A 19,517-nucleotide genomic window follows, 5' to 3' on the forward strand; every position below is an offset into this window, starting at 1 on the left:
CATTTGTTTGTGTGTATGGTGTGTGTGTAGCAGCATATATTTGATAATACTTTTGTAAATGAAAAAATGGAAAAATATAGTAAAAATGTATCACAAAACAAAATATAAAACAAGGGAGCTAGAGGGGGAAGGGAAGCAATGGATTTGATTTACAACGCATTAGATTCGAAGCCCTGGTCCCTAGGCCGAAGAAAGATATCTGAATGTGGAACTGCTGCTCTGATGTTAAATGGGATAGAATCCAGCCTTCCGTTTCCTGCGTAAAAAAAACCCAAACAAAATAAAATCAGTGCTGTACTGAACATACCAAACAAGATGAACAGTGAGGTGCAAGAGGATGGTGTCTGAAAGTATACCAGGGATTACAGTGCCACAGCTCAAGACAGCATATTGAGAATGGAAGAATAGAGATATCTGGCATTTAAGGTAAGTCATGACTCATCACAGAGTGGTTTGGAGCTAATCTTGTCCTGTGTGCTGATAAAAGCTTTTGGCCCTTTCAGATTCCCCTTATAAATCATACCTAGTTAGCCTGCAACAGTGAACATTTGCTATCATAGTGTTTACTTCTGTTCTGCCTGTACACAGCATCGTACCCTGTAAAGAGCCACTGGTGCCTGAGGCCAAAACTGAATGAAATACAAAACAGATCTCAGTGCTTGTTTCTGTCCCTTCCCCTCCACAGCCCCCATCCCTCCAGTTCAGTGTGGGAAACTTCCTCTCAAACAGCTCTTGAAGGGACGAGCTGCTAGACTGCAAGCCCCTAGGGGTAATAATCCACCTTCTCTCAGACTTCACAATGCTGCGGATGGAGCTGTGGACTTGGACAAAAAATAAAACAACAAGACAAGTCCAGTTTGGCAATAGCCTGAAACATTGCTTTGCCTCAGAGATAAACTCTGTAATTTTTGGCTGCTAAATCCACTGGATTTGGGCTTCTCTCCTTCATGTCCGAAATGGAAATACTATCAGACTTCAGATGTGTAGCTTTCAGTCTAAAGCTGGATACTGTTTGTTGGCAGTACATTTAAGTTGCTTCACTTAGGCATATATAATAACAGTTGACAAATGAAAACTGACCATTTTGGACAATGTAATTTCTCAAGCAAGCATCTTTTCTGTAGCTTGAAGATAAACAGTATATCGGAGAGACAGGGAGTCTCTGACAGACAGGTAGTCTGCTATTACATCTGATGCCCAACCATAGCAACATCATTACCTTCCACCTGCCCTCCCTCTTCAGGGTTGTAAATGGCTCTTAATGGCAGCATGAAACATAACAGCTTTCCAAAGAAAAACTGAGTCCTGTTCAGACTGCCCTCAAAGCCAAACACCCAAACTTCACAAGTTAACTTTAAAAAACAAAGCTACAGTTACGACTTGTAAATGCTGCCTCGGTGATGAGACTCACTGATTAGAAAACCTAGTCCACTATTGGGCCCATTAGACATGAATGGGCAAACCAAAAACACAAGCACTGGGAAAACTCTCTGAAAGAGAGCATCTGTGAACCAAATCTAAGCCCAGTCCTTGGGGGCCTTGATACAGGGACTGCACTGCCAGGTGATTTGAACTGGGATCTTATTCAGTGACACTGTGTTGTACTCTTTACACCACTCAACACTAGGTGTAGGAAGAGCTATTATTGATAACATCTGTTGCAGGACCCTAGTCCTGAACCAGGATCCAGCCGAGGTATATACAGTTCAAAATGAACATTTGTACACAGTAGACCACCCAAATTTCCTGAAGAACATTCTGCATTACATCACAACAAACATTTCCATTTACACCATGAAAAATAGGACTAAACCTTGTAGGTTTGCCTATCTGCTTACATGTAAATGTACTATTTCCTGAATTTTCTAGAAGTTTGGCAATCATTTTGCAGAGTATTCTTTAAAAAGTCTTTACAGATTGCCTGTAAATCATAAGCCATCCAAAGACCACTGATTCACGGGATCTAGAGACACTTAAAATTAATTGCACGTTCTTCAGATTTAGGGTTCAGTGGGGTGTGATTCAGCCTAGGTATGGGACAGTGCTCAGCAACACTTACCTAGAGCAGTCATGTCCAGTCCAAGATGAGGGACAATAGCACCGATTTGGTCGTATGCACTTCCCACCATTTAAGCACGGCAACTGGCAAACAGCTGCATACAAACACACACACACACACAGAGTTGCATTAATGAGCACACCCGCAGCACGCTGATTAAGGAACAGGGCACTGGAAATCCATCCTGCATTATTCTGTTAAGAATGGACTACTCTCAAAACTACAACATTAAACATCAGCTGTGAGTCTGTTGTAAAAGATGGTTTGCTCAAGAAAGGGCAGCCTCAGAAGCACATCTCTGCTGAATGGGATTTGACCCTCTCTACTATTTTTGGTATCTGCTGCAGTGTATAAGATGCATGAAACAGCCAGTGTATTATTTTACATTGCCTTAAAAATTCTGTTCTTTTTTGCCTCAAGTTGAGGCACAAAAAAACGAATGCAAGTGGAAGTAGGAGAAAGAATTAGAAGATAAGAATCAGAAGATCAACAGGAGAATAGGCCTTACTTCTCTAGGAAGAAAACATGGGTGTTTATTTGAAAGGAATGTGACTGGCTAAACAGTAGCCAGGACAAGCAGTCAACAGACATGGTAAAAAAGTATAGAAAGAGGTAGCATAAACAGAGAAAGTTAAAGGTCAGAAAGCCATTTAAAGATCAACTGCAGGCAAGGAGAAAGACTTCACACAACAGCATCTGGCATTCATGGAGGCAAGGAAAGGAAACAGAGAATGACAGTAAGTTCCTGAAAGACACTGGCTAGCTGTAAGAGGTGTGACTAGGTGGTACAGGGCAGGTGAATTAGAGAACAAACACTAGCCTGCCTGATAGGTTGTGCTGGGCCAGCTGTGAAATGGCTGCACCTGCTTTTGTGTGACAGCCTAACCCAAGGATATCAAGTAACCAAACAAAAGTCAAACGCTTCAAGTCTTCCTAGCAATTTTGAGACTGGAAGATAAAGCACCATACAATTTACAGAACAGATTCAGAGACTCACTTAATGAGAGTCCTTCAAATGCAGAGATTTGTATCACAGGAAAGCTGAAAGACAAAGTCTTTCAAGCAGATAATACCATATCTAGATGACAGACCTGAAGACAACAGTGAGGACAAATGCTAGGCAGTATTTTTGCAAGCAATATGCCTCAGAAAACACTGATTAAAATGGAATTAAAGGAAATGAAAATGAGGAATCACAGGAATGTGACAGGAGATGGAAATACACTACTCTGATTCCTCTGGGCCAAACATGAACAAACAATGGCAGGAGGTTATAGGGATGGACCATCCCTGCGCAATTAAGTGCACCGAGTTTGTCATGTTGAAAATGACTTCTGATTCTGGAATGAAGCATAAAAATGAGACATCTTTAGCTCTCACTTTATGCACATAATTATTCCTGTGAGACCAGCAGTTAATCCAAATATTTCTCATTTCACTTTGCTCTGTCATGGCAAAAGGTCAAAGACCAGAAAGTAAAATGAGAAGTGGTTTAGTAACTTCATAAGCAGTGGTTATGAACTTTTATGAATGGGCTTTGGCACAGACGCAGTTGCTCACTAGAATTTTTTAACTACCAAAAAGCAAGTCAGCCTGAACAGATTTGAATTGCTGGCCTGAAAGTCAAAGAGTTGTCTGTCCTTCTCAACTACCTGTGCTGTTATAGCTGCAAAGTTTGTGAAATACGAGAGGAAATGATGCATTATATGCTAGCCAAGTGTCCCTTCAAAAGACAGTAGTTCCAAGTTAAGATGTTTACTCTGGAATTTCAATTTGCTGAATGATGGTTGGGTTTGCAGTGTATCACACAGCTTATCTCTCAGGCTCAGTACTCTTTATCAGCTGAACAAATACTATGAACATTCATTAACAAAAGCACAAATTCCTCTTCCAATTCACCCAATCAGCCACTCCAAAGTCTTGCAGGAAGACAAAACCATGCTTTCATGTTAAGGCCCTGTTAACAATCAGTTAAGGTGCACCTGGACAGTAAAAGTACAGTGGAAAAACTGTAAAATAATTTCTGAAAATAGTTAACATTTATAAGTGCTTGAGATTTAATAATGATTGAAAGACATTACAATGATCACTAAATTGCTATGAGTTTTACTGGCTATTTCAACAGGAACAAGCTTCTAAAAACCTGACACTTGTTTAGTCGTGATGTGGAACCATATATCCCAAACTTGGGTTAAAATATTATCCCGAATTGCAAATCAGTCTCACCTGACCCAAGCTGACTTGCCAGGACACAGGTCTGGAGCCTAGAACCCCTCCCCTCACTACCCCTCGCTATTCTGGTGTGCTGCATGCCCTTCAGCCTTGGCTAGGTGCAAGAGATCTAGTAAAACGCAGCACACATTAACTTTGTTCAGAGAAATGAGATGATACCTAATGTAAAGTATCCATGTACCAGGTACATAGTACCTTGCATGGGTACCATGTACCCATTAAACTCAGCCATCTTTAAACAAATCCTTGCTTTGCTCTGCCCTCTTCTCTAGCTCAGAACTCAGGCAGTAAGTGGGAATCCCCCAAACCAGACAGGTATGTGGTGAAAAACATCTGTAGTACCTGCAGCTTGTTTGCGAGTTTAATGGTGACCTGCATGTGCTGAAGATGAAAATGAAAGTCTAACTCTTCTTGGAATGCATATCTAGTTTTATTCTTCTCTTTGGAAATCCTCTCTCCTCTGCCCTGCTTTTTGCAGAGAGCACTCTTGTGAATGCCGTCTGTCCTTTCCGGGAGCAAACTTTTCTGCAGATTTTAAAGACTCATCAGAGACTACTCTGAAAATAGTTTGCAGCTGGGGACAACAAATCCTCCAGGAATATTATTGCAGGCCTGGGTTTTCCTGTGAGAAGCTTGGTAGTTCTAAAGAGTCCTTAGTGAACTGAGCTACGTACTGATAGTAGAATCACAAAAAGTGAGGAAAAAATGCAGGTGAAAGGAGTTTTACCCATATGGCAGCGTGATCCAGTCCATCCAGGGGGGCAGTCACACTGGTAAGGGGCCACACAGCGACCTCCATTGAGACATGGCAGAATGCATATTGCTAAGGAGAGGAGAAGAGAAGCAGTGAAAACAATTATCTCCCATGAAAGCAAAGAATAAAGTGTACAAGAAAAGAATTTATGTTTAATAAGAAACTCTACTGCCTCCCGAAGTGTTTGCATGCAGTATCAGCAGAGTTGAGGAGGATGTACCCACAAGGCAAGAGCAGCAAATATGACTGGCATGGTGGCCAGAAATGAGAAGGAATGATGACAAACAAACGGACAGGCTGGAGGGACTGCTAGAGTCCTTCAGGTGCCTGTAGGCTCTGTGATCACTGGAAATAAGCAGTGCTGTTTGCTTGTTTCTCATGTGTAATATCCACAGATATCTCCAACTTCTGTGATGGTGGCTAACAAAATTGGTTCATGCTTTAGTTAAAAACAACTGGATTGTTTGTGGATTCCCTGGGGTCCCGCAATGTAACATCCAAAACAAGTTAATCTATGCACTGCCCGTAGAAAAGCGCTTGGTTTGGGCCAGTGAAAACATGCTGAGACAGATGACACCACAGGGCCCCCATGGAAAGACAGCTTTGATACAAGGCATTCTGGGTGCAACAGGTTGACTGTGGCTGGAGGCTTTGGAGAAGAAACAAAGCAGATACCAAGCAGCTGATGGCCTCTGGACTGAGCACCAATCAAGCTATACTGCTCCTGTGAGCAGATCTGTAGAACTGTCCAATGTGCACATCGTTCATGACTTAAGTACCTTCACAAAACTACCATCTCCACTACTCTAAATGAATGAAGTACTTGTGTGAACATGCTCTACTGAGTGCAAGAGTTCAGCTGAGTCTCAAAGTTGGACCCTTGAGTGGCACTTCCAATGGAGTTTTATGTTGGGATGGTGGATGGGGGCTGCAGAGGACTGACACAAAGCTTCTTCCTCTTCTGCTGCACAGCAGAGGTCAAGCTAAGCAGGTGCAGTCAGTCTGGATAAGAAAAGAATAGTGAACTTCCACGGAGCTCACAGGACTAGCCTGTATCACCAAGAATTACTGGTCTATATCATAGAATCATAGAATCATAGAATAGTTAGGGTTGGAAAGGACCTTAAAGATCATCTAGTTCCAATCCCCCTGCCATGGGCAGGGAAACCCTCCACTACACCAGGTTGCCCAAAGCCTCATCAAACCTGGCCTTGAACATCTCCAGGGATGGGGCATCCACAACTTCTCTGGGCAACCTGTTCCACTGCCTCACTACCCTCAATGTAAAAAATTTCTTCCTTATATCTAATCTAAATCTCCCCTCCTTCAGTTTAAATCCATTGCCCCTTGTCCTATCACTACACGCCCTTGTAAAAAGTCCCTCTCCAGTTTTCCTGTAGGCCCCCTTTAGGTGCTGGAAAGCTGCTATAAGATCACCCCAGAGCTTTCTCTTCTCCAGGCTGAACAGCCCCAACTCTCTCAGCCTGTCTTCATAGCAGAGGTGCTCCAGCCCTCGGATCATCTTTGTGGCCCTCCTCTGGACCCACTCCAGCAGCTCCATGTCCTTCTTGTTTTGGGGACTCCAGAGCTGAACACAGTGTTCCAGGTGAGGTCTCACGAGAGCAGAGCAGAGGGGCAGAATCACTTCCCTCGACCTGCTGGCCACACTTCTTTTGATACAGCCCAGCATACGATTTGCTTTCTGGGCTGCCAGTGCACATTGCCAGCTCATGTTGAGCTGCTCATCCACCAGCACTCCCAAGTCCTTTTCCTCAGGGCTGCTCTCAATCCATTCTCCGCCCAGCCTGTATTTGTGCTTGGGATTGCCCCGACCCATGTGCAGGACCTTGCACTTGGCCTTGTTGAACTTCATGAGGTTCTCACAGGCCCACCTCTCCAGCCTGTCAAGGTCCCTCTGGATGGCATCCCTTCCCTCCAGCATGTCCACAACACCACACAACTTGGTGTCATCTGCAAACTTGCTGAAGGTGCACTCGAACCCATTGTCCATGTCTCCAGCAAAGATGTTAAATAGCACTGGTCCCAGTACTGACCCCTGAGGAACACCACTCGTCACAGGCCTCCACATGGACATTGAACCGTTGACCACAACTCTTTGAGTGCAACCATCCAGCCAATTCCTTATCCACAGAGTGGTCCATCCATCAAAACCATGTCTTTCCAGTTTAGAGACAAGGATGTCGTGTGGGACAGTATCAACTGCTTTGGATAAGTCCAGGTAGACGATGTCAGTTGCTCTTCCCCTATCCATCAATGCTGTAACCTCATCATAGAAGGCCACCAGATTAGTCAGGCAGGATTTGCCCTTAGTGAAGCCATGTTGACTGTCACCAATCACCTCCTTGTTTTCTATGTGCCTTAGCATAGTCGCCAGGAGGATCTGCTCCATGATTTTGCCAGGCACTGAAGTGAGACTGACTGGCTTGTAGTTCCCTGGGTCTTCTTTTTTCACCTTTTTAAAGATGGGGGCTATGTTTCCCCTTCTCCAGTCATTGGGAACTTCACCAGATTGCCACGACCTCTGAAATATGATGGATAGTGGCTTAGCAACTTCATCTGCCAGTTCCCTCAGGAATCGCAGATGCCCCTCGTCTGGTCCCATGGACTTGTCTACCTTCAGGTTCTTAAGATGGTCTCAGATCTGATCTCCTACAGTGGGCGGTTCTTCATTCTCCCAGTCCCTGCCTTTGCCTTCTGTGACTTGGGCTGTGCCGCTAGAGCTCTTGCCACAGCAAGAGCTAGTTTATATCATCTAGTTTATATCTACTAGTTTATATCACTAAACTAGTAGAGCTCTGCATGTTTCTGAGAGCAGTCAGGCCTATCTCAGGAAGATGAATCTATCTCATTATCTGTGAAATGTACTGTGAACTACTAGGTGACTGAATTCTGTCAAGAGCTCTGTGGCCTCACTTGTGGTCTGATCCTGACAGATCAGAGCTCAATGCTACCACTCAAAAATCCCTTAAACTTCCAGAAAAAGGCCCTCAACTTCTGAAGACTAAACCTATCTTTTCTGTTCACCAGTGCACCTTGTTTGACAAGCAACACTGCAAAACTGAGGTGGCACTAACCAATTGTGGGAATCCTTTTCTCATCTCCTCTCTACCTATGTCAAAGTAAAGATAAAAAAAAAAAAAAAAAAAGAGAGCTAGTGCCTGCATCTGCATGAAGTGTGATCTGGCTAGTCAGCTGCCTGTTCGTTTTCCTCATACAGGAAAACAGGGTCTGAATTAGGATGACAGATCAAAATGACTGGGGGCATAAAATTTGTCCTCTAGTCCTGAAGAATGCATTAAATATTATTACTAATGGTAAGGTAAGGAAATCAGTTGTGGCATACCAAAACACAATTCTGCCAGACACAGGACTCAGGCCTCCTGTGCTGAAACTGAAACATACAGGGTGGAGTTTGTATGCCTGTCTATGATGGTACCGACAGACACAGGGACAGCAAAAGAGGGGCTGTGTGAATGCGCCACGTATCTGGAGCTTCTGTAAATGCAGAAGGACAAAACTTGCTGAACCTCTTCTCCTTATTCTGAATCTACAGCTAATTTGTGCCACGTGGAACTGACACTGCCACAGAGAAGACCTGAAAGCTGCAGAGGTAGATTCAGAAGACCATTTTAGGTCCTCTGATGTAGGTGATACATCTACTTAACAAAATGCTCAAACCTCATTCCTCTCCATGAACTACAGGAGGAGGTGCCATAACTTTTTGTAGGTCTGTGTGTATACACAGAGCCAGCGACAGTGACACCACCTCAGCTGCAAGTGTTCTTGGACATGCTAAAGCTTTACATCAGGGCCACACTGAGTAATGGTACTTTCCTCTTCTGTCCACATAGATCCATGCCTAAGTATGTGTATAATAATAAGGCTTCTCATGCAGCAGCTAGACCAGCATGAAAGAGTTAGCCCTCCCAAATTCCTTGTGCTAAGATCATCACAAAGAAAATGAGAAACATGGCACAAACTGGCATCCCCAATGTCACCCAGGGAATCTCTGACAGACCTAAGAGTCAGATTTGGCTTTTTTCAACAAGAACAGATCCAGTTCTGTAACTATTCAGAGATACAGGCCAGGAAAAGCCAGCCCAGAACTTGGGGGGTGCAGGTACATAGGTCAGGAAGGACAGCACAGAAAAAGTGACACAGTTGTATTATTTGAACATGAATTGATCAAGTTCATAATCACAGACTGATAAAAAAGGAAGCTAAGAAACAAATGCAGCCACCAACAGAACACTCACATCTCTTCTGTTCTGACCCGTTCCCCAAAACTATCATGTATTGATATTAGAAACAGACTTTGGAAAACTGAAGCAGGCTGTTCTTCAACCGTAGCGAAAGAGCACCCACAAACAAAATCACATCAATTAAAAAAGTGCTTGCTTTGGTTTAGGAGATGTCAGAGGATGGTCAGATGTCTAGAAACAAGCAATCAGTTGGTTCTTTCTGTTCTAGTTCACCAAGCAGAATGTAGTAATGACTTCTATGGTTTTGGCTCTTGTGCTTTTAATTTTCCCAGCCAGTTCACTGCAGTAAGTTCACTTGTCTTACCTACCACATCCTTAAAATCACACTTAGGGATGATATACATACGCTCTTCACAGAGACGACCCATCCAGCCATCCGGACATGAGCAGGCATTTGGTCGCTCACAGACACCCCCATTCTGACATGGGAACCGACAGACAGCTGAAAACAATAGAATTTCATGACAAACTCAAGATCGTTAATTAGAAGCTTAGTAATTCAGCATCTTGCACCAATCTTTGCAGTTGTAAAGTTTAGAGTAGAAAAAACAAATGTAGTGAAGTTCAGAAACACAACTTGACTTTGATTTCAAGGGCTACATCGTTTTCTGGCTCTGTGTGTCTGACTAGGTATTGCAAGCGAGAGTGTGGGAATCATTAAGACAATAAAAAATTGTCCATGGCAAGAATGAAAACTTAAAAGTTTTTAGCATAGTTTAGGCTAAATTATTTGGACAATGTTTCAAGGCTGACACTATGTTTTATCAGCTTTTTCCCGCTCATTTTTGTAAAACAAAACAAAAACCCCACCCCCCAAAAAAACCCTATTACCTTTATTTTTTTTTTCCTCTTCTAAATTAGCTCTAAAATAAAATCAAGCTTTCTTCTAACGTTGGAATGAAACACCAAGGTAATGCCATCTGGCATAATATAGGGTTTATTGAAAGTAAGATTAAACACTGTGGTAGAACAAGCAATTTTTATTGCACTATCATCCAGCATAATGAGAAATGACCAACAAGGGTGCAGCAACAATGACCAAAGTGTGACTATAAACCTCACTTAGCATTCATGTTGACTGCTGCACCTTGGTTCGCATACCTGTTAATAAGCACCTGATCATAAAAGTGAGGAATTTGAAGTGGACTGTATCATGCTAGCCCAATATGTGGACTGGACAGGCTTTGGACTTCATCATTATTTCTATGACATTGCACTGTATCTTGGCCAATACGTCCAGGAAACCAAGACTACTTTACAAAATCGAGTGGCAAGCTAAGTACAAACATGTTAGACTCAAAGATCATTGGAGGAACTACAATCCTTGTCATGTTGATGTACATACCATATACAGAAGATAAAAAATTGTGGCTTCCAGATGATACTACAGAACAAATAAGTGATCAGACTAACTTCTAATTAGAGGTAGTTACGAACACAGAGTAACCTCAGGAAACTCAGTCTGAACTGTTAATTGCATCCTATCTTTAATTAGTTACTAGGTGAGCAAAATACAAGTTTAGGCTTTAAGTGTTTCAGACCTCATTCACTGTTAGTATTACATACAAACACTGGTTTAGTGCACTGAAACACTGTTAAGACCTGAGCTTTGCATTGGAAAGAATGCTAATCTTCCCCTGATAGAGTCAAACTTGAGTCACTCTTGCAGCAAAGCCATGCCAAGCTGCAAGCTACAGCTTGAAGTCTGTTGAAATGAGGCCATAGCTTTTGCCATGTTATTTTTCAGCCTCAAGAGCCTTCCCATCAAATGCCAGCTGATAATGAGAATGGGAAGAGAATTTAGCCCCTGGCAGTTCACAGAAGTTGCAGTATTTTAACAGGTATTTTGAACAATTTTTGTTGTAAAGATATCTATGACTATGCAGACAGCTTGTCTCTGGGTGTTGACTAAAGCAGAACAGTGTGCCAACCAGATTTCTTTTGTGCAATGAAAAATTATGAAAGTTGAATCAAAAAACATTTAAAGCTTTCTGTGACCCACACCACTTAAACGATATCCCATGAATGTATAATGGAATGGGAGGTAAAAGGCTTGTGTGTAAATAATATCCCAAGTTAAATTCAAAGCCTATGAAAACTGGTCTCTGAAATGTATTGTCCCTTCCTCTGTCAATGGAGAAGACATGGATATTTCATGAATTACAGAAATCGCTCTGGATTGCAATTCCATCCTGCTCAGCGATCCAGGATCTCAGGTAGAGTTAGGCTTTTTCCTGGATTTCTGCCCAGGCCCTGGTTGTGAAACTGAATGAGTAAGACAGTATCATCCCTAGGTGTGCACTTGTTATACATCAATTCGGGCAGGCAGAGACTCTGTGTCTATAGCTGTGGGGATTATTCTTCACTCGACAGACAAGACTAGAGAAAGGCTTGGGGCGGGAAGTTAAGCTGGGATCTCACTCTCTTTTTTTGCTATCGTAAAAGCAGGCAGGGCAAATGCAGTCCTGATGTGCTAGGGAGAGGATGAGAACCATTAACTGTGACTTCAGTTAGTTGCAGCAGATCTCACATCCATGGTATCAATCTTAATCTTTGAGATCCCCTTGCAAATAGATGCCTGAGAGTTAGCTCCACAGGACACAAAAGCACTACAATGCTGCAGGACAAACATGGGTAAGAAGGATAAAAAATAATTTCTGATACCTGTTTTCGGCTTTGGCAAAAAGCTTTCCTGTGGTTGCAAGCGAACAAATTCCTGCATGTTTCAGCTGCCCTCTCATAATGCTCGTTTGCTGATGGGGTACAAACTTTTTGGTCGGCAGCTCCACACTGACCACTCCCAGTCAGCAAAAGGTGGGCAGAGGGACAAGAGACAACATAGATTTTAGAGCATTTCAGAGAGAAAAAACTGGGAGTCAGACAAGCTGTGTGCATGTGTGCAGCCTGCCGAGTCCTGCAGGTGTTTACAATCGGCAGATCCAGGCTAATACTTCTCACCCCAGAAACTCAGATCAGAATCTGGCCTGCAACCTCTAACCAGCAGTGATTCAGGCAAGTGCAGCTATGGTGAGAGCTCTCCCAAAGAAGCTAACGAAGTCTGCTTTTTAATTATAATATTTACGTTAACTAACCTGTTCAACCGGGCCAGAACATTTCAAGCAGGCTTAGGACACATTAATAATCAACTCACAGAGCCAAAAACAAGAAATGCAGCATGAGTCATTATAAAGAGTGCTTTCATGTCGCTTCTGATGTAGACCACAAAGGCTTGGGTCCTGTAGGCCTTTTGTTAGGCAAATCCCTCAAATGAATTATAAAGCAGTTTTGAAAGATTATTTTGACATGTGTCATGAAAACACAGGTCAGTTCTCTCAGAAACATCTTTGGTCCTTTTTAGTTCCCCTTTTAGGTGAAAAGAGGTGAGGAAATTGTTATTCACCTCCCTTATTACACCAACAGGCAGGTTATCCTGCTTTCTTTTTCTACGCTACACCCTGATCATCTGTGCACCTCACCACTTTGATTTTTGAGATAATTTTCCGTGACACTTACTCCTTTGAACAGTCTCAGTAGAATCCATGGTGTTGCAAACAGGACACATGTTCAACAGTGCTTTGCAGATCAGCCTTCCCAGGTTGCTAGTAACCAGTGGCAAGAGCTTCCCTTAGCAGAAAACTACAGCCCTTGGCATAAAGTAGGGTTCTGTGTAACTAATAAATATTAAATAATAAAAAGTAAAGCCAGTGATATTAAAGGGGCAGCTGAAGACTTTGAAGTGTTACAATCTGAAAAGATAATAGCCAAATAATTTTCCTAATGAATTCTAGCTTAGGTAGAGTAGCTATTATGAAGAGATCCCTTGAATTCTGTAGCCACCATAGTTTAGGAAGAAATGACAAAATACTTGGCAAACTTTTCAGAAAGGGCTCGGTGCTTTGGGACTGTAAATTTCTAACACAACTTTTGGATATCTCTTGAGATCTGAAGTAACTCAGGTGCTTTTACCAGAAATCTTCTCTACTTGGCTACTTGACAGGTGTTCTTCATGGCAATGGCAAGCCATGGTCACATAACCAGGAGAAACTTGTTTTTCAGGAGCAGCTTCTCTATTCCTGAAATGTTCAGGAGCTGTAAGCCCACTTCTTTGGCTCTGGATCTCCTCAAAATGATCTACTGGTCTGTGATTTTTAGGCAAGGCAATTACAATGATCAGATACAGAATTTTAACATAGTGCCTGCTTTCAAAGAGTAGGGCAACTCAGCTTGTCTAGGTCTTAGCATTCATAACATTTTGCTGTCCGAATTCATATTAAAAAAACTGTCGAGGGGACCCTGATTAGTCAGCCTTAGCACAGTACAGGATCCTCCATCTCTGAAGGGCTTCTGACTTAAACAGAAAATGGCCAAGGAAGGAGGAAGCATTGTTGCTTCTGTTTTCAACACAGGGAGGTGAGACTTGCAGGGGCAGAGGCAGACTTCACAACTTTTGATGATGGCTCTAATGTCCCCAGATGAGCGTTCTGTCACCTCTCCTCTTCTGTGGGAGTTCTGAAGCTTAGGGAATGGGGCTGCTTGTGACTGGCCACTGATGTGTTCTAAGGTTTTTTACTTTTTAATATATTTCTAAACAAAAAACCTAAGGCTCAGTTTGTAGTATGGTTATAGCATCTGAGATAAGACTTCAGGCTGCAGCTAACTCACTGCTCTACAGCTGCACATCAGCAGAAGGCTGGTCAAGCTTCTGATACGGAAATGGCAGACGGCAAGGTCTCTTCCATCAAAGCCCTGTGATCCTAGAACCCTTTTGCTATGCCTCATGCTTAGTTTTAAGTTGGTCTTTGAAGACGCTTGTATCTGTTTTTAACTGTTTTGTTTATAATCTCTTCTATGTTTTGTGCTGGTTTCCCCCATCTTCTATTCACAACTTTTTATTTATTTGAATCTTCTGTGTGGAAGAGTTAATTCCACAATTTAAACAAGTAAATGTTTTAGCTTAACAAACCATGAAGTGACATTTTCCTGATGGTATGCCAAGGATGGAAAGGTCTTTGGCACTTTGCAAAAACCATAAATTTTCTGTAGCACTTAGTGCGTATTATTTAGTGAGCTGTATGAACCTATCCTTAAGTATTTTATTGCAAAACAATTTTCAGGAGCTGCCAAGCTCTAAACATTGAGACAATAAGCACCCATTGGATCCCTTACTTTTGTTTTCTGCAGTGCTTGATCTTTGACTGTGAAAAACTGACTGGCAGAGCTCATCTCAAACAGCTCAGCATGTCAGAAAGATGACTGGTTCTGTCACTTTCTCACAAAAGATGTGAGGAGACAGGATCTTAGGTGTGGGATACAACACTGTAGCAAAAGAAACTGTAACATTAACAAGGACTAAAGAGAAAAATTGTAGCAACACCATGCACTTTAAATACTCTGGGTGAAACAATGACTGCACCAAAACTAGCAAAAATTTCAATTTCATTTTATCGCAGCTAGGATGACACGTCCGTGCTTATGGCAAGTTAAGATATGCTTCTGTTCTTAAAAAAGACTTACCTTTGCAGGTAGGTGGTGTTGTCCATGTTCCATTTTCTAAGCAAATGCTCCGCAGGGGCCCCTCCAGCATGTACCCACTGTAGCATGAATAGGTGATCATGTCTCCATACTGGTAGAAGCTACCACGAATTAGAGCATTCTCCGTGTGAGCTGGGGGTCCGCAAGAGATCTCTAAACAAAAGAAATCACCCAGAGGTTGGTGAGCTGCAATGCTAACCACCGACACAGTGCCTTGCACGAAGGACCTGGGAGATGCCAGAGAGACACCTCTGACGGGAAATCAGTAATGAGGACTTCTTCATGGTGCAGGCACTCACAGGGAGAACCTGTACGCACACCCAGTGAGCAGGGAGATGGCAGGAACCACAGTTTTAGGTAAAGCAACAATGGCTATATCCACCATATAGACCAGAAACTTTTAGATGGTCCCAGGATATACATGAGTCTGGGTTTGCAGAGTGAGGTCATGTCATTATCTGAACTAAACAATATCACTTGCAAGAAGCCAAAAAACTTTCAGACATGCCTTCTGTCAGTGTCAATAAACACAACAAGAGGCAGTGCCTCTCTCTACAATCCTTGTCTCATCACCCATCATCTCATAGGAATCATTCTTAGGACATTTAGAGTATTCAACGACCAATCCCAGCTCCAGTGCTTGCAAAAGGTCAATTGAGAAGAAAATTACAGTAGGGCCTAGTAGATAGCAGGACAAATGCTCTTGGGTCAACAACCCACATAGACATGATCATTTTAAAGAAACAACTCTATTAGAAAGAAAGAAGAAACAGCTCTTCTCTAAAGCTTCTTAGGTTGCCTGGATCTCTCAGAGTGACCCACCTCTCCAAATGGCAATAGCAGACAAAAGCTCTCTTCCAGAATAACTGCATCTAGGTGGAGAGCTCTGCTGCCATGTCTGTGCTGTCATGCTCCTATGTGATACAGCTGTGGTCACCAACCCTCTGGAAAGTACCAAGTCCCTGAGGAACTGTACCTCATGTACTTACTTTCACACTTAGCTGTTGCAGGAGTCCAGGTCTCATCAGCATTGCAAGTGATCACGGACTCCCCTTTCAGCTGGTAGCCTTCCCTGCACCTGATGGATACGTTCTGGCCAACATAAAAATCCACCTCGGACAGAAGGGCATTCTCTGGGATTATGAAAGGCACAGGACAAGGGTTTGCTGTTCAAAGAAAGGGTATGAGGGAAAAGGAGAGGGGAAGAAAAAGGCATGGAAGGAAGGAAGAGAATACTTTAGAATAGTTTCTGCAAATTTCAAAATCAAGTAATATGAAAAAGCAATAGAAATGGATCCTGCATGCAAGTCCAATTTGTAATTTGATGTGAAGTTGAGATTTGAGTTACAAAATAAAAACAAAAGGTTTGATTCTCTGCTGTCACATGGCTTGCTACCATGCTCTACTGATGCCAGTAGAAGACATACTAAGGATTTAAGTGGGTAATATCGTACTTGTTACTATCAAACCATTCTTTCTTGTCCTTCCCGTTTACCATAACATTACCATAAAAAAAGACAGACCTACGGCTAGACCAATAAAGAGCAGCAAAAATCCAGGTCTTTTGAGCAGAGACTTACAATAACATTCATTAGAGTTTAGAATTTCTCTGATAATCATACTTATTGCTGGCTGTAAGCTTGCTGAGCTATTTTTGCATGGTCTATTGATCTCATCATGAATGTGGAAAAGGTTGGACTCTATATACAGCAGGGATTGATGCCAGTTTCCTGAAACTAAAATCCAATGAGTCCTTTGTAATACAAAAATCAAATGTCTCAGCAAACCACCCTAAGACTACAGTAGACTTTAAAATTAGTTACAGACACATATAACAACAAGGAAAGCTAATGGGGGTGTGTGTGCTCAACGCACATGTGTGTAAGGTGCTATTTCACAGAATCACAGAATAATTTATACAGCCATTAAGTCCAACCTCTTTCTCAAAGCAGGGCCAACTAGGTCAGAGATTGCTCTGTGACTTGGCCAGCTGAAATTTAAGTCTCTCCAAGGATGGAGATTTCATGTCCTTTCTGGGTCCCTGTTCCTGTGTTTGACTGATAAGACAGTGAAAAGTTTCTTCAAATACTGAATTGGAATTTCCTTTATTGCAACTTATGTCCATCACCTCTCATTCTGCCACTGTGCACCTCTGAGAAGAGTCCAGCTCTTTTTTTTTTACACGCTCCCAATTGTCAATTGTAGACAACAATAAGGTCTCTCTCTTGCCTTCTCCTCCAAACTTTTCTCTCACCTGCTCCTCATATATCAAGTGGCTGACTACATTTGACTCCCATTTTATGTCAGCTTTCCAACTAAAAGGAGTTAATGCAGAACACAGCTTGTTCTTCCACTGTCACAAAAATACACTCAGACAAGTTAATGCTTTAACGTGTTTCAGTAATGGCTCCCTTTGTTCCTCTGTAAAAATGGAATGCACACGCAAATCTCCCAACGTAGGGCAAACTAATTTTTTAAACTACAAGTGACAAATTCTACTCACGGCAATACCAGAAAAAAACTACAGTACATTTCCACAAAGATCTGCAGAAGCTGCTCTCATTTAGGGTCAGTATAAACGAAGAGCAGCCTAGCCTTTAGTGCTTACAAACTGAGACCACTTTTTCATTATGAAGCAAACACACACGTTTACAGAGAGGCAAGGGATTACTCCATCTTCCATCACTTGTGCACTCTGCTGCAGGTTTCCCTTCCAAGCTGTATCCTCTCTCGCAGAAATATGCTATTGTACTGCCAACTGTATTGTTTTCATAAATCACCTTCCCATTCAGCAAGGAAACTGGAACTTTGCATCTGGTCTCTGCAAAAGACGAGCTCTCATTAATCCAGCCTGATATTAGGCCTGGACTTCCAACAATTCCTGAATTACTCAAACAATATGTTTAAAGTAGCAGCCACAGACTAATAAATCATGAAAAGCATTGAGAGAGATTTAAGTAGCCCTGGGAAGGAAATGTTGCCAAGCCAGGGAAGGAGCTCCTCCCAGTGATGGAGAAAAGTCACAGCCACATGTTTTTCAGGTCAGCAAAATGTGACAGTGCTGGGGAAGAGAGGACACATTTATGACTTCATACTGGCATGAGTGGGGCAGAACATGGAAATGGTTCTTTCTTGCCACTGAGAGACTCCAGAAACTTGCAGCCTTTTATGCCTTCCTTTTCACCTGACAAGAAATACTAGATGAGACACAGGATGGGTTTGGTGCAACATGCTGAGACTTAACATTACTAATTGCTCCCCTCAGGATTCTCAGCTGTGTTTCTGAGGCCAGCATGTAGACAGTCCAAGTCAGGCTACCACTCCTACACAAGAGACTCTGTTCTGTGTCTTTTTCCATTTGATTTTCCTAGGTGGTCTGTGTAATGGGATGACTGAAGATTAAACTATCAGACAGACACAAGGCCATCAGGCAGGAGGAAGAGAAGAGCTGGTGAAGTGGCTGTGTTCAAGTGGCTTGTTCAAGATGGTCTTCTTGACATCCGTTCAGCACTGCTAGTGTGTGACTTTTCTTAGGTGCCTGGCTAGGTACTAGAGACCTCTTCTCTGATGTCAATGTCCCCTATCAACTTTCCAGGTTGCTATATAAGGCCTGCAAAGCATTAAGGTATTGTAGTTCACAGCGATCTGTGCATTGTGTGGTTGCCCAACACTGCATCTGATGGTCTCTAGCCCTCATGCAGTTTTCCATGGCTCTGGTGCAGGAAGCTAACACCTGCCTTGAGTGGAAGATCATTATGTGTCTTACTTTGGTGAAGCTGTCACAGCACGCTGGTCCCCTCTGAATCTGTGTGTGCGGCTGGGTGAGGAGACATCAACATATCAGCTCCATGTAAGAATGCTAGGAGGAACTATGAAAAGCAAGCAGGACGCTGGGTCTAGAGTCTAGCTTGGGAGACCTAAGGTATATGGAGCAGGGACACGAACAGCCTGAAAGGAAGTGCGATGGGCAAGAAATGAACTAGTGTGCTTCTGAGAGGAAAGGGAAAGTGTGAAGCCCAGATTTTCATGGCAGAGGCCAGAAATGGAGAACACTCATACTCAAAAATTAATGATACTGCAATTTACTGCATTACATTTTGAACAGAGTCATCCAGCAGTCCAAGTTATCTGTTCAAACTTAAGATGTTTTTGTTATCTTTTCGTGTTGGCAGCAGCCTTGTTTTTACCCACTAGTGCTCACTCTGTAAGAGACAGTTCTTGCTTGGCACTCATTCTGCTTTGTGGCATGAGCAATAAGACCTACTGATGGAGCACGTGAAAGCAGTGATTTTCAAAACAGTACATATCATGCATTCATGATGTTCATTCATGTGAGGAGTGTTCAGGTTAAAGGCTGAGCTGTTGAGACTGTCCTTGGGGCCCAAAGTTCAGAAAAAGAATATCAACTTAATAATTGACTACAGAAGGCCGCTGCGAGAAAAGTCACTTGTCCTCACAGACCATCACCTTTTGTTAGGAGTTTGATTTTCTGAGATGGCAAGTAACCTCATGTCTCATTAAGCCTGTTAAACTGCAGATTAAAACCTTAGGACAAATGATGCCTAAGCTCTTTCTGGCTTGGTAACAGGCAGTGCTCCTTGTGACACATTTCATTTCTCAAGCACCATTTTTAATGCATTTTACAGACTTGTTTCCT

General features: G+C 42.5%; 1 protein-coding gene across 1 annotated transcript in view; it reads right to left on the reverse strand.

The window, feature by feature from the left end:
- Positions 1–225: 225 nt before the first annotated feature.
- The window catches only part of SVEP1 (sushi, von Willebrand factor type A, EGF and pentraxin domain containing 1), a 131,587-nt gene continuing 112,295 nt past the window's right edge, over positions 226–19,517 (reverse strand). Inside the window, 7 exon segments of the mRNA XM_086629854.1 lie at positions 226–256; positions 2,060–2,153; positions 5,019–5,114; positions 9,675–9,770; positions 14,843–15,013; positions 15,850–16,026; positions 17,508–17,681. Coding sequence (XP_086485980.1) covers positions 226–256; positions 2,060–2,153; positions 5,019–5,114; positions 9,675–9,770; positions 14,843–15,013; positions 15,850–16,026; positions 17,508–17,681 — 839 coding nt within the window.

Source organism: Tauraco erythrolophus, chromosome Z (genome assembly GCF_009769465.1).
Source record: "Tauraco erythrolophus isolate bTauEry1 chromosome Z, bTauEry1.pri, whole genome shotgun sequence".
NCBI lineage: Eukaryota > Metazoa > Chordata > Aves > Musophagiformes > Musophagidae > Tauraco > Tauraco erythrolophus.